This window comes from Chiloscyllium punctatum, chromosome 25, assembly GCF_047496795.1.
Source record: "Chiloscyllium punctatum isolate Juve2018m chromosome 25, sChiPun1.3, whole genome shotgun sequence".
Lineage (NCBI taxonomy): Eukaryota > Metazoa > Chordata > Chondrichthyes > Orectolobiformes > Hemiscylliidae > Chiloscyllium > Chiloscyllium punctatum.
In genome coordinates this window covers 70,650,381-70,666,042 of record NC_092763.1, presented here as the reverse complement: position 1 = coordinate 70,666,042, position 15,662 = coordinate 70,650,381, and the positions used below count along the sequence as shown (strand labels likewise).

General features: G+C 39.4%; 1 protein-coding gene across 4 annotated transcripts in view; it reads left to right on the top strand.

Annotated features, from left to right (window-relative positions):
- LOC140496048 (uncharacterized) overlaps window positions 1-14,589 on the top strand; it is a 76,453-nt gene extending 61,864 nt beyond the window's left edge. For 2 of the 4 annotated variants that reach the window (XM_072595523.1, XM_072595521.1), the window contains exons 13-16: window positions 3,634-3,700; window positions 6,255-6,436; window positions 9,904-10,001; window positions 11,171-14,589. In XM_072595523.1, the coding sequence (XP_072451624.1) occupies window positions 3,634-3,700; window positions 6,255-6,436; window positions 9,904-10,001; window positions 11,171-11,290 (467 nt within the window). In that variant the 3' untranslated portion in view covers window positions 11,291-14,589. The remainder of the gene's footprint in view (window positions 1-3,633; window positions 3,701-6,254; window positions 6,437-9,903; window positions 10,002-11,170) is intronic. The other 2 variants (XM_072595522.1, XR_011964148.1) reach the window with 2 other exon arrangements.
- The last annotated feature ends 1,073 nt before the right edge of the window (window positions 14,590-15,662 follow it).

Here is a 15,662-nt window from a genome sequence, read left to right as displayed (position 1 = left end):
TTGTGGATTGCCATGCAGTGAAAACATTACCGAATGACAGAATTATTATGGTTCACTGTGTCTGCACCAGCTCTCCAATGAACATTGTGACTTGGTGCCAGTCTCCTGCCCGAACCCTATTTAAATAAAAATCTAATACCATCTTGACTGCCTCAGCTGATTCTACTTTTGCAATACTTCCAGGCAGACCATTTGAGACCTGAATCACCCTCTGTCTGCCATTGTTTTTCATAATTTGCTTTCACTTCTCTGTCCTCTTCCAGAGAACTTAGTTTGAGCCTATGTAGTCTGTCCTGATAGTTCAAACTTCTCCAACCTATAAGACAAATGGATGTGATTTGGTATGGTTATAAAGACATGATTGCAGGGAGACCAGGTTTGGGAATTGAATGTCTAAGGATTCTCAGTGTTTCAGAAGGATAGGCAGGACGGAAAAGGAGGCGGTGTAGCTTTGCTGGTAAAGGATGATGTCGGTGCTGTCGTGAGAAATGATGTCAGCACTGAAGATCAAGACATAGAATCAGTCTGAGTCGAAATAAGAAATAGCAAGGGAAAGAAGTCCCCAGTGGGAGTAATCTATAGGTAGCCAAACAGTAGTTCCACAGTGGGGCACAGTATAAACTAGGAAATACTGCCAGAAAGGTACAGCAAAAATCATTAGTGATTTTTAACATGCATATAGACCGGATTAATCAATTTGGCAGGGTAGACTCGAGGGAGAGTTCTTGAATGTATTAGAGATTGTTTCCAGAACATATTGCTCCAAGAAAGAATCAGGGAGCAAGCTATTCTGGATATGATGTTGTGTAATGAGGTGCAGATAAATTAATAATCTCATAGTAAAAGAGCCTTAGGAAAGAGTGATCATTCAAATTCAGTTGGAGGGTGAGAAACTGGAATCCCAAACTAGCGTTCTGGAGTTAAACAAGGTAATTACCTAGGCATGAGGACAGATCTGGTCATAGTGGACTGGAAGGGAAGATAGGACAGTTCATGAGCAGTGGCAGGTATTTAAAGAGATATTCAATTGCTCCCAACTATAAAATATTTCCCAGAAAGGAAGAAATATTGTAAGAGGGAGAGAAAGCATCCATGGCTAAGCAAGGAAGTTAAAGATGATGTAAAGTCAAAAACTATGGCGTGCAATATTGGAAAAGTTTAAAGATCAACAAGGGGTCACCAAAAATGTTCATAGAGAAAGGGGATAATGTTAAAAAGAACTCAGCACAAAATATGGAAACAGATGACAAAAGTTTCTGTAAATATATAAAATGGAAGAGAGTAGCAAAAGTAAATGTTGGTCCCTAGAACTGAGTTGGAGAGCTAATAATGGAGAACACAGAAATGACAGGGTCACTAAATGAATATTTTGCTTCAACTTTTGTAGTGGAGGACACTAAGACTATCCTAATTTTACAATGTAATGTAAGGTTATAAAACAGGAGAAACTTAGAACAATTGTCATCGCTTGAGAAAAAGTATTAAGCAAACTATTGGGACTAAAAGCAGATAAATCTGATGGCCCAAATCCCATGGTCGTAAAGGAACTGGCAGCTGTGAAGATGATTGCATTGGTTATGATATTCCAAAATTCCCTGGACGCAGGCAAGGTTACAGTGGATTGGAAAAATGCTACTAAAACACACTTATTCAAGATGGGAGGGAGGCAGAAAGTAGGAAATTACAGACCAGTTAGCTTAAAATGCATCATTAGGAATTTGTTGGGATCTGTTAGAACATAGAACATTACAGTGCAGTATAGGCCCTTTGACCCTCTGTTGCACTGACCCGTGGAACCAATCTGAAGCCCGTCTAACCTACACTATTCCATTCTCGTCATATGCCTATCCAAAGACCATTTAAATGCTCTTAAAGCTGGCAAGTCTACTACTATTGCAGGCAGTGCATTCCATGCCCCTACTACTCTGTCCTATATCTATCACCCCTCAATTTAAAGCTAGCCATTGCCATCAGAGGAAAAACCTAACTGTCCAACCTATCTAACTCTCTGATTATCTTATTATATCAATTAAGTCACCTCTCAACCTTCTTCTCTCTAACAAAAACAGCCTCAAGTCCCTCAGCCTTTCCTTGGAAGACCTTCCCTCCACACCAGGCAATATCCAAGTAAATCACCTCTGAACCCTTTCCAAAGCTTCCACATCCTCCCTATAATGCGGTGACCAGAACTGTATGTTGTAAAGGAAGTAATGACAAGATGTTTTAAAAGTCAGAATGCAATTCATCAGAGTCAGTGGATTTATAAAGAATACATCGTATTTGACTAATTTGCTAGTGTTCTTTGAAGATGGAACAAGCAATATAGGAATTGAGGATTCTAATAGATGTAGTACATCTGGACTTCCAGAAGGCATTTGATAAGGCACCACACAAAAGGTGATGTCACATAGGCTTAGGGATAGTTATTAACTTGGATAGAGGATTGGCTAACCAACAGGAAGCAGAGAGTGGAAATAAATGTGTCTTTTTCTGGTCGGCAGGATGTAATTAGCAGGATGCCACAGGAGTCAGTCCTTTTGCCCCAACTATTTATAATCTATACTCAAAACTTGGATGTGGGAATGGAAAGTACTATGGCTGAATTCAGAGATGACACTAAAATATGTGAGGAAGTAAGTTGCAATGAAGAAGTAAGAATTTTATAAATGAATATGGATTGGTTAGATGATTAAGTGTAAGGTTATCCATTTTGGTCCTAGGATTAGAAAGGCAACTTCCCATCTAAATGGAGAGAAAGTTCAGAGTTCTTCAATGCAGAGGGATCTGGGTGTCTTTGAGCATGAATCATAGAAAACTAGTGTTTAGGTAGAACAGGTAATTGGAAAGCAAATAGAATTTCAGTATTTTTTGCGAAAGGAATAGAGTTTAAATGTAGGGAAATGTGATTAGTGAGACCACACCTGGAGTATTGCAGACAATTGTGGTCCCCTTATTTGCAGAGGGATGTAGTTACGTTGGAGGCAGTTCCGAGGAGGTTCACTAGATTGATTGCAGAGTTTGCCTTATGAAAAGAGATTGAGCAGTTTGGGCCTATACTCTCTGGAGTTTAGCAAACTGAAAGGAGATCTAATTGGGGTGTGTAAGATGCTAAAGGGGATTTACAATGTAGACATGGAAAGGATGTTTCCTCTTATAGACAATCTAGAATGAGAGGTCATAGTTTTAGGATAAGGGATGGCAGATTTAAAACAAATGAAATTACTTCATTGAAAGGATCATGAATCTGTGAACCTCCATTACTCCTGCATTTGTTTTAGTAATATATAAAATATATGACACATGAACCTTGTATATTTGTTTAAGACAGGAAAAAAAGTTTCCGGCAATATTTGATGTGGAATGCACCGCCTTAAGGGGTGGTGGCAGTAGATACATCAGTAACTACAGATGAGAAATGGATATTTACTTGAAAAAGAAAAGCTTGAAAGACTTTTGTAGAATAACTGGGATTAAGACTACATTCTTAGCTGTTTCAAAGTGTTGGTCCTACACAATGGACCAAAACATCTCTATTGGTTTTGCACAATTTTATAATTAAGTACGCTTCATGTTATCATCCTGTCTATAATGTACAACTGTCATTTTAGTGGTATATATATCTTTTTGTTACAGATGATTATTTTATCAACAAATTATTTCTGAGAGCTGCATTAAATTTTCTCCGAACGTGCAAGAGGAAGTAAGTGGCTTACAATTAACAATTTAAAACATTGGCCAATGGTAGGTTCTGTCAGCACTGACATCATAAATGTAAATTTGACTGCATTCTGGAGAGCAGGACAATCCTAACCTACAAACAGCTCATCCCTGCTTTTTATTAATTAGCAAGTAGTTTACTTAATTTACTTACCATTGTTTACCATCTCTCATCAGTGTCATTACTCCAGGTTCCATTTTAACTGAAGGTCAAAAAGTCACATTATATCAGGTTTTGTCCAACAGGTTTATTTGAAAACACTAGCTTTCAGAGCGCTGCTCCTTCAGTTGCTTGAAGTTGGCATGTGATTTTTGACCTTGTCCAACCCAGTTCAACACCGGCATCTCCAAATCATGACCCTTTTAGCTGAAGGCAGAGAAGTTAAGGCTAGGATGGTTGCTTATTGAGTGGTATTAAGAGGAAGCCACATTATAGCTGGTACCCATCGTGAACCACGCTATGACTGGTCAGAAGGTTAAGTCCCAGTGTGATTGATTGGGGTAGATGAAGGATACAAGAGATTGACATGGAACAGAAACAAAAGCATGAACATGGCCTGTTTCTATGTAAAATCTAGCGTCTGACTGGACCTGTATGTTGTGTGTACCAGAGTTACAATGGGTAGTGCCCGATTTGCTAGGAGGGCATCCAATATTAATTCCACATTCCCTTACCTGTTCATTACAGTGATATTTTCTCACAATAGCTGAAGGTACAAGTTGATGATGTGGCAATCTTGGAAACTAGACATCTGGGACCTGAGTGAGCTAGATGTAATTGTATCCTCTTAAGCAATCAGGTTATAGATATTTTTAATCAGCCTATTCAGGAATGTTACGACACATCTCTTGAGCTAGCGCAGCTTGAATCCAGACCTTCAGGGCCTGGAGATAGGGACACTACCACTGTGCCACAATCAGATTGTCGGAATATGAAATTAACAACCTGGGCGCTGAGAAGGAAGGGTACATGAAAAAGCGTGAATTCAATATTGTCAGGAACAAAGGGAAAATAGAGAGGAAAAGGACGTTTGATTAAGCCTGAAAATAAGCACAGAAAGAAAAATGTTTTTAAATATGTCAGAATTTCATACTTTTCCAATTCCTAACAATCAAAATCAGAAGACTGAGAAACAATTGTTAATTTCAATGTGAGGTCTTCATTTGCAGAAACCAAAATTCAGACCTCTGTTTTAGGATTTCTGACAGCCATTCCTGACATGATTAAATATGCATGAATCTTAGTTGACTCCAAAAGAGGCTCTTATCATCACTTCAGACCAGCTAAAGCCTTCTATGATGTTACTTTGTATAAAAGTGCGAGATTATATCATTTGGTGTGGCATAGCGCAAGATGCCATTTTTGAAAAACTAATGATGGCAGAAAGCATCTTTGACATTAATTCTGGATTTCTATGTTTCGTCGTATATCTGTCCATAGTGTGTAGCACACGCCCTATAAATATCAGCAAACGTTATTAACTTTGTGGCTATTTTGACAGCAGCTTATGGCCCATGATATTTGTGTTTGTAAATCTTTGAATGAATGCGAGTCATGGGTAACCACAACTTCTGAACAAGCAGAAAGGGAAATCAAAGACCTACTTTTTTTTTACATCAAATTGCAGAAGAATAAGTTCAAGCTATGGCTTTGGAAAATGCAAAATTGCTTTTGACTTTGAAATTTATCTAACTAATTCTGTCTTCAAATAGAAGTAGATTGTCCTATAAAAGTGAATTGACAATTTGAATTCCATACCAAAAGAGGTTGAAGTATTGAAAATGAAGACCTATTCTAATATTGATGGTTTGTATTTGACTAACTTAGATTTTTTGATTTGATTTATTATTGTCATGTACCAAGGTACAGTGAAAAGTTTTGTTTTGCGTACCATACAGGCAGATCATACCATACAAAGTGCAAGAACAAGAAATATAATGTTACAGCTGTAGAGAAGGTGCACAAAGAGTGAGATCAACATTAAATTTAAAATTTGAGAGGTCCATTCAGAACGACAGAGAGGAAGCTGTTCTTGAATCTATTTTAACGTAACATCAATGTTCATAGAAATTCCTTCAATAATTGAAATAATTGAACTTAAATGTTTTTAATTGGTTCAACCTATTAAAAAAAACCAGTGTGTTTGGTTTTAAAATAAAATCAATATTTTGACTTTTTAAGAAAGATACATTGGGAATTTGAGTAGTGTAGTTTAAATGTAAATACAAGGTTTATGTTAAGTTGTTGCACTTCAGTACCCTGGTTATGCAAAATTATCTGTTTCCCAATGTGTGGAAGCTCTAAAATAGAGCAGATTTAATCTCTGAATCCTAAATACAATTTAATGTAAGGACAAAAGCTAATTAAAAGTTTCAAAATATGTAAACCCCTGCACATATATGAAAACTGGAAAAATGTCCTCTATATAGTCATCCAATGTGTCTGTTCTTATGTTGATTAAACTATACTGATGATATAGTTTTAGCTCTGGCCTCTTACTCACTTTTGGATGCATCGATTTATGTTTCCTTTGTAGATATATTCAGAAAAGGCTGGACCAGTTCTTCAGTAAAGAACAGATGGTTCTGTATGTGGACTGTCTCAGAGAGACATTGTGGCCCAATGGAAAACCTGCGGGGCCACCTCCAGAAAGATCCCTTGAAGAGAAAGCCTCTGCTAAAGAAAGAGCTGAGGAACTACTACAGGAGAAAGTTTCAGGTAAATTTTAGTAATTCTGAATTATATTTTCATGCCTTTTATTCCCTGTAAACTTTACTTAAATATTCCTATACACAATCTAATCTTGACCAGGAGAGGTGATTCTTGAATATTATACAAAGATTAGACAGATCTTGCTATTAAATCAAATCATGGCATCAGATTCTCCTCTTATTTGGTTGTTTCCTGCACTGATTATTACTTGGTGGATGTGAGAAGAGAATTTCCTCTTGTTGGTCAACCCAGAACTAGGGAGCACTGTTTTTAAAATTAGGGGTCATCATTTTAGGACAGAGATGATAATCTTTATTTCTTTATTTCTCTAAGAGCTGTGCGCCTTTGGAATTCTCTGCCCCAGAAAGTGGTGAGGTGGAGCTGTTGAATATTTTTAAGTTAAAATTCACACAACACTGGTTTGTTGTGCAACAGGTTTATTTGGAGGAATAAGCTTTCAGAGCGCTGCTTATTCATCAGGTGACAAATAATAGGAAGGATTGAAAGTACACAGAGAGCTGAACATTGAGAGAAAGCAAAACTTGTGCTCTCCAGTGTGTTATTATAAAGCTGATCAATTTATCACCATCTAGTCCTTTCAGGCAGTGAATAAATGAGCTGCCTGGCTATTCTGATGGGCTATAATTAAAAGTCTCAATGATACTGCATTTTTATTCTACTAACCTGGGAACTAAGTAGCAAAAAACATTGGATTTTTATTTCTGCAGCCCAAGTATAAATGTAGCCCAAACAGGTGGGACAGAAGTCTCCCAACCATAAGGGGAATGTGGGCATTTTGAATTCCTATTTAGATTAGATTAGATTACTTACAGTGTGGAAACAGGCCCTTCGGCCCAACAAGTCCACACCGCCCCGCCGAAGCGTAACCCACCCACACCCCCACCCCTACATCTATATCTACCCCTTACCTAACACTACGGGCAATTTAGCATGGCCAATTCACCTGACCTGCACATCTTTGTGACTGTGGGAGGAAACCGGAGCACCCGGAGGAAACCCACGCAGACACGGGGAGAACGTGCAAACTCCACACAGTCAGTCGCCTGAGGCGGGAATTGAACCCGGGTCTCTGGCGCTGTGAGGCAGCAGTGCTAACCACTGTGCCACCGTGCTGTGAGCATGCTATCATTACATAACATTTGCAAACAGCCCATTTGGTCTAACTAGCCACAAATGGGTGCAAGAATTGCAATCTCACTCAGCATGATCAAGATCCATTCTCCTGAAGGTTTAGTGCTGAGATCCATTAGTTAGGGGAGCTTGGAGAGAACTTGCTGGCTGCTGCCCAGAGTGTTGGATGTTGCCAATGAACAAGTCTTATTAGTGGGAAAGAACAATTCTCTGAAGTCAGGCAAAATTCCCAACCTTGCAGTGCCCCCATTCATCAGAACCGTTTTTGCAACCACCCTCTTGCCAAAAATACCACCTACTGGTAAAATACCTGTGATAGCAAGACTGTACAGAAAATAACTTTAAAACAGTACCAGGAGATTGAATAGGGTTAGCTCAGTTGGCTGGCTGGATGGTTTGCAACTGCAAAATAATGCCAAATGCGTGGGATCAATTCCCAAGTCAGCTGAGGTCACCATGAAGATCCCACCTTCTCAACCTCTCTCCTCACCTGAGGCGCAGTGACCCCCCTCCCCCCAGGTTAATCTCTCCACCAGTCATCTCACTGTCTCTACTGAGAGAGCAGCCCTATGGTCCTCTGGGACTATGGTGTTCACCTTTTACATGACATAAATTTGCATTTTGACCACTGCAAAGGCAAATATTTGCTTAATGGAGAGTTTCTGAAGATTCTAACTGCAGCATTGTTTCCAGATACACCGGGCCAAGTCCTGACAGGACAGGAGGGTGGTGTTGGTGAGAGGAATGGGCTAAGGGGTAGAGTTTAGTCCATTTCCCCCTGCAGGTTCAGTAGTTCAGTTCCTAATTTTAGGTGGTTGTGGGTATAAGGACATTTACGGTGGGACCTCGAGGGACTGTGGGAAAGCATTTGCCTACGCCTTAAAGTTGTCGCTGCCTCCCTTCAACTGTCTCATTTCATAGAATTATAGAATCCTTACAGTATGGAAACAAGCCATTTGACCCAACAAGTCCACACCGACCCTCCGAAGAGTATCCCATCAAGACACATTCCCCTACCCTATTACTTTACATTTACCCTGACTAATACACCAAACCTATACATCCCTGAACACTATGGGAAATTTAGCATGGCCAATTCACCTAATCTGCACATCTTTGGACTGTGGGAGGAAACTGGAGCACCCGGAGGAAACCCAGGCAGACATAGGAAGAGTGTACAAACTCCACACAGATAGTCACCCATGGCTGAATCAAACCTGGGGCCCTGCTGCTGTGAGGCCCCACTGAGCTACCGTGCCACCCTGTCATTCCCTGAGGAATGACTAACTAGTCTGCCAGAAAGTCTTAAATCAGAGGTTGCCTGTCTCATTAAAACAATTAATTGACAAAACCATCTCTTAGAAATGAGTTGGCTCCCCACTTGTTGTCCCATCATTGTTAAACATGAAAATGGGTCAATTGGTCGTGGATTGGAGTAAATTTTGGGAATTTGAAGGTCTAGCAAGAATGCCCAATCTCAAACAATCGCAGTAATTTATACTACAGGAGAAAAGGTTGCTGATTGGTTAGCAAGTTATATCTGGCTGAGGTGTTGCCATTGGAGTTATCAGTATTGCTGATGAGTACAAAATAAGAAGCTTCCACACACACACCTCACTTTCAGCCATATTCAGGTTCTGCCATCCAGGTGAATGATTTTTAAAGTCTAGCATTTATTGGGGAATAAGATTCAGCCCACACTGTCAATTTAAAGTACCGTTTACTATTTATTTACACGGCTCCCTTTCAGCAATAGACTTATTGTGTGGCCTTGTTCTGGATTAGTGGTGCTGGAAGAGCACAGCAGTTCAGGCAGCATCCAAGTAGCTTCAAAATCGACGTTTCGGGCAAAAGCCCTTCATCAGGAATAAAGGCAGTGAGCCTGAAGCGTGGAGAGATAAGCTAGAGGAGGGTGGGGGTGGGGAGAAAGTAGCATACGGTACAATGGGTGAGTGGGGGAGGGGATGAAGGTGATAGGTCAAGGAGGAGAGAGTAGAGTGGATAGATGGAAAAGGAGATAGGCAGGTAGGACAAGTCTGGACAAGTCATGGGGACAGTTACTGAGCTGGAAGTTTAGAACTAGGGTGAGGTGGGGGAAGAGGAAATGAGGAAACCGTTGAAGTCCACATTGATGCCCTGGGGTTGAAGTGTTCCGAGGCTGGTCCATTCAGTTGCTAAAGTGTTTTCAAGGGTTATAATACACGGAGAAAGTGATTTTCATATTATCTTAATCAAAGAAGAAGATTTGATGTCTGTGACCTTTTGTTCTTATAAACTTTAGGATAGCAAGTAAAAACTGACCTTTTTTTGTTTAATTTCAGCTTTAAAAATACCTTCAGCTTTTTTTCCTTTTAAAGAAATTGTGCAACGTTTATTACCCATATTTCAAGATGTGGAAACTAATAAGAGACTTGTATATGTAAGTACCACAAAATGGTTTATAAAATCTTTTACAACACAGAGGGCTGGAATATACACTCCCCTTCCAGAGGATTTGAAGGTTGGGAAAAGGAATGCATAAAATCCAGTGGGCGGCCTATCTGCTTGTCCTGATTTGTCTGAAACTTTCAGTGAGGGTGTTGGTGCTACCACTAGAGCTGTCACCCTGCCCATCTCCAAGCCCTTGCAAATATTGAGGCTCTTAAATAGCCAATAGCCAATTTGTTATTTTATTTATTCGTACATGTGATGTAGCATTTATTGCCCATCTCTAATGGCCCAGGGGACAGTTAAGAGTCAACTACATTGCTATGGGTCTGGAGTTGCACGTAGGCCAGACTAGGATACAAGGCAGTTTCCTTTCCTAAAGCACATTAGTGAACTAGGTGGGTTGTTCCCGGTCACCAGACTTGTTTTTTTATTGAATTCAAGTTTCACAATCTGCCATGGTGGCATTTGTACCTATTTTCCTAGAGCATTAGCCAGGATTTATGGATTAACAGTCCAGTGACATTATCACTATGCTCCCAGCTCTCCCTGTTATTAACGGTCACTGAGCCTTATCCTGCCGGTAGCATTTTACCCATGTAACAGGAAAAGCGCATGTCATGCAGTATGTCTGAGGCTGTGTGGGTTGGTGACAGGCAAAGGAATTGAATTTGCTGAGTTCCTCACTGGCTGGCTGTAAACAAGCTGATTGCGTTGGCAAATGGGGATGATGAGTCAGTCACCATTGATCTCGCCACCCTACATTTAGGCTGGAAAATGTAAAATCACAGAATTATTATGGCCCATCATGTCTGCAGTGGTTTTCTGAGCATTTTGACTTTGTGTCAAACTCTTGTTTTTTTCTCCCATAACCCTGCACATTGGTTTTAGTTTTATCTTGGCCTGGGTGCTATAGGTTAACCCGGAGATGCATTTATTAATTGCACTGCCTTAACATTTCTTCCACTCTTATTTCTAGAAAAGTCTTATGAAGTTGCTTTGAATACTGGGTCTTGTTTACAAATGTTTATCAGTCTTGGGGAACACTCTTTGTTAAGATACTTTTAATTAGAATGCTTCAGTTAAGTAAAGGGACATTCATTCATTCTGCCGTAAGGATGTTAGTTAATCAGATAGTTTTCCTCACTTGTTTTTACACAGAACATGCTGAAGTTTTTGTTGTCTGAAATCACAACTGGGGTAAAGGAGTCTTGGAAACCTGATGTGATACCTTGTTCGAGAAGATTAAATGACAATGAGCTAAATGATAAACCACTGTGAGAGCAACCAAATTGGAAAAAAAATTGCCTTGAAATAAATGATGATATTCATAAACAATTGAAAATGTGAGGGGGATGCTGTTCTTCTGCAGACTACAGAGGTTCCCCCAACTCATTTGACTGCTTGACAATGAAATGACGATGAAATGTTTTATAGACATTTTCTAATCAATCTGTTTCCGGATATTAGAACACAGCTCTGGAGCAGGTGCTACTTGAGCCAGAGATAGGGATACTACACAAGTCCATGAGATGCTTTCCAAGCTTGTAGGATTGGCAATGCTTATTCATCAATGAATCCACTTCTGTGCCAGATATTGAAACATGTATCTTCCAGGTTTCTTTTAATACTTCAGGATTAATGACCACTTGTGACTCCATACTGTTTGCTCTACATTGGCAGACAATCCACAAACACTTTAAGCATAGTGTTTACACAAAGAATTGAGTTCTTTCTAAGGCATGTTTTCAAGTCAGTTAAGCAGCATGGTGGCTCAGCAGTTAGCACTGCTGCCTCACAGCACCAGGGTCCCAGGTTCAATTCTAGCCTTGGGCGACTGTCTGTGTGGAGTTTGCACATTCTCCCCGTGTCTGTATGAGTTTCCTCTGGGTGCTCCGTTTTCCTCCCGCAGTCCAAAGATGTGCAGGTCAGGTGAATTGGCCATGTTAAATTACCGTAGTGTTAGGTGCATTAATCAGAAGGGGTGAATTGCTCTTCGGAGGGTTGGTGTGGACATTTTGGGCTGAAGGGCCTGTTTCCACACTGTAGGTAATCTAATCTAAGAACATTCTGAACCACTCCTTTCCACCATGTGTGCAAAGAATACCATCTGCCTCTGATTTTTACTCTGTGGAAATTTCTTTTGATGCACTGAAAATGTCTCTTCTTGGAGACCTGTGTCTGATCCAATGTCACTATGTCTTTGGCCAAAGTTGTAAATCAGAATGTAATTTCATTTATTTGTTTCCTGCACTTAATGTTTTTCTGAGACATTTTACTCCTTTACAAGCACTGTATTGAAGTATATGTTTTGTGAACAGATTCATAATCCTTAGTTTATTTTTAAGAGTCAACAAAATTTTATAGAATTTGATTCCTATAGATGATGTATGAGGAGCTCCATGTTTAGAATCGTTGGAGTTAGTAGATCACTAGACTGGGACAGGAAGGGATAGCGTATACAAAAATAGAAAATCAGCAGCTACTAGAGTTAAAGGGGGACAGAATGGTAAAAAGACAAAATTTAGAACAAAATAAATGAACCAGCAGCATGGGTATGTTCTTATAGCCACAATGGAGATATGATTATGCTAGAAGGTCAACCAGGAACTAAATATACAGGGGCATGTGACTGTTCGAAAGGAAAGACAGGAAGGTATAGATGATGGGATAGCTTTGTAAGCATGGGATGGAATAAATATGATAGCAAGAGATGATCTTGCATTGAAAGATGCAGAATGCATGGAGGTAATAAATAAGAGGAAGAAGACGTTGGTGGGAGTAATCTATAGGCCTCTGAGCAGTAGCTGCACTGCAACACTGAATAAATGTGGAGATAATGAGGGCATGTCAGAAGGGGGTCATTGTGCATCAATCACAAAAAGCTAGCATTTAAGTTCAGTAGGTAATTAGGAAGGTAAATGGAATGTTAGCCTTTAATTCAAAGGGAATGGAATACAAAAATAGGGAGGTCACTAAAAGGTACTAAATTGACTACGCCTAGAATATTGTGAATAGTTTGGTCTCCAGATCTAAGGAAAGATATATTGGCATTGAAGGCAATGCAGAGCGGGTTCACTTGGTCAATATCGGGTATGCAGAGCTTTTCTAGAGAGGTTGAGTAAGTTAGGCTTGTACCCATTGGAATTTAGAAGAGAGAGAAGTAACCTTATTGAAACAAACCACTTCTTAGGGGGCTGAGGGAAGGTTGGTTCCCTCAGTATAAGAGTGTAGAATGAGAGGCCATTCTCAAAGTAAGAGATTGCCTGTTTAAGACATAGCTGAGGAGGTATTTCTTTGAGGGTGGTGAATCTGTGGGATTCTTTACTGCAGACGGCTATTGAGGCTGGATCATTAATTATATTCAAGACTGAGATAGAGAGATTTTTTTAATAAATAAGGGAATCAAAGGGAAAGTGCAGGGAAGTGGAGTTGAGAATTATTAGAAACAAAAGCAGAAGTGGCTGGAAAAGCTCAACAGGTCTGGCAGCATCTGTGAATAGAGATCAGAGTTAATGTTTCAGGTATGGTGACCCTTCCTCAGAACGGTTTTTTTTTTGAGGATTATTAGGTTAGCGGTGATTTCATTGAACAACAGAGCAGACTCAATGGGCTGAATGGCCTACCTCAGCTTCTATGTCTTATGGTATAAATAGAATATTTCAAGTGGATTAACATTTTAGGATAGATGTGCTTATCTGTTATGTATTGTCAGTCCTGGAAATTGAATATTGTCTGCTGGTCAGAACCAAATACCGAGAATGCTGAAGAAACTCAACATCTGGAGAAACCTGTCAGTTCTGCAGAGTTTCTGCAGCATTCTATGTTTGTTTCAGATTTCCAGGATCCACAATATTTTGCTTTAATTCAGAAACTTTGAACTTATTGACTGCAATTTTATGTGTAATATTTTAAAGGTATTTGGGTGTACTTCAACATTTGAACTTGTAAGTGTACTTTTCAAATGTATTCCTTAGCCTATTTTAAGTTTCAGTTTGGTTCAATGATAGATCACTTGCCTCTGGATTTATACCTCAGTCACTGGATTTGAGCACATTATCCGGGCTGGTGCTACTGCAGTTACTTAAGGAGTGCTGCCGTATCAGAGGTGCTGTCTAATATATGCAATGTTGAATGAGATCCTGTCTGGCTCTTCAATGGACACAAAAGGTTTCTTGACGCTTTTTCAAAAGAGCAGAGAGGTGCCTGAGACCTACAACCAGCAATACAGTGAAGAGCTGACAAGAACATTAACTTATTACTATGCACAAATTGATTCCTGCATTTCCCTCAGCTGGGATTATATTTCAAAATGAATGAATTGGTTGTCATTCACATTGAGATATCCTGAACACACACAAGGTCCTATATAAATACAAGTCACTTATTTAAATTGAACAGTGTGCTGAGTGACTAAATTTTTATTGAACACATTGGGACTAGAGATGTCAACTTTCAGATATTATATTACTGCACTTACTGAATATATACATAAACAAACCAAACATTGTTGTAAATCGTACTCTTAAACAAAATATGTAACTGTGATTTATTAAAGAGGACTCACTTGTTTACAAATAAGTGGTCACTGTGTCCTATCGGTTATTCTCACTAAAATGTTTACTTTTATTATTCACGAATAGGAAGGTGCATGTTGCTGCTGGCCAGTATTTATTGTCCATCTTTAGTTGCCTTTGAAGAAGTGAATGGCTCCTTGTCCTACTGAGGTTTGTTTACTCTAAGGACACCCACAGTGTTATTGGGGAATGGCTTTCAAGATCTTGACCCAGATTTTTGACACTGAAGGGACAGCGATATATTCCCAAGTCTGGATGGTGAGTGGCTTGGAGGGAACTTATAGATGCCAATGTTCCCATGTACTTGCCGTCCATGATTTCTCTAAGCTGCATGGCTCTCACTGATCGGGAGAGGGTTTAAAGAAAGGATCATCCTCTTCTTTTAGCAGAAAAGTGCAGCCAAATCATTGTGGAAATTATTTTAAAGTGTCATTTTTGAAGGTAAGGTTTTCTATAATACATGTTTTAATAGACTTGAATTAAATAACTAAGCTATTGCAAAATGAAATTTTAGCTGTCTCAAAGTATACTGATTCAAAATACCACATGGTTTGAAATGAAAATCCCCTCCACTGCTAATATTATTTACTTAGAAGCATAGTTTTGTGGAGACCAAAAAAGTGACAGGGAATTGAGAGTATAAGAGTCTGTAATTGTTATTCCTTTGTTTATCTTGGTAAAATTTGCAATGTTCACTTGCCAATCATTTTGGGGTCACAAATGATGAATACATGGGAAAACAATGTAATAGTGCACTCAAATGTGATGAACATCACATTTCTTAGATCAGTAGAACCTCAAAATTTGACACTATACCCTGAAAATCTGCGAATGAAAGCTAGTTTCAGGGATGATCACAAACTTAATATCAACTGTCATCCAAACACACTGGCTCATTAATCCCCAACAGAGAAGGAGGTTTGTCATCCTTACCCGATCTGAAAATAATTGGGTTGTCTCTTGCTGTCTAAAATGGCAGAACAAGCCATTCCGTTCAAAAGTATTTCAGGATGGGGATCACATGATGACCTTGTCAGAAAAGCCTAGTGTCATCCTACTGAGGTTGGCTCAAGGTG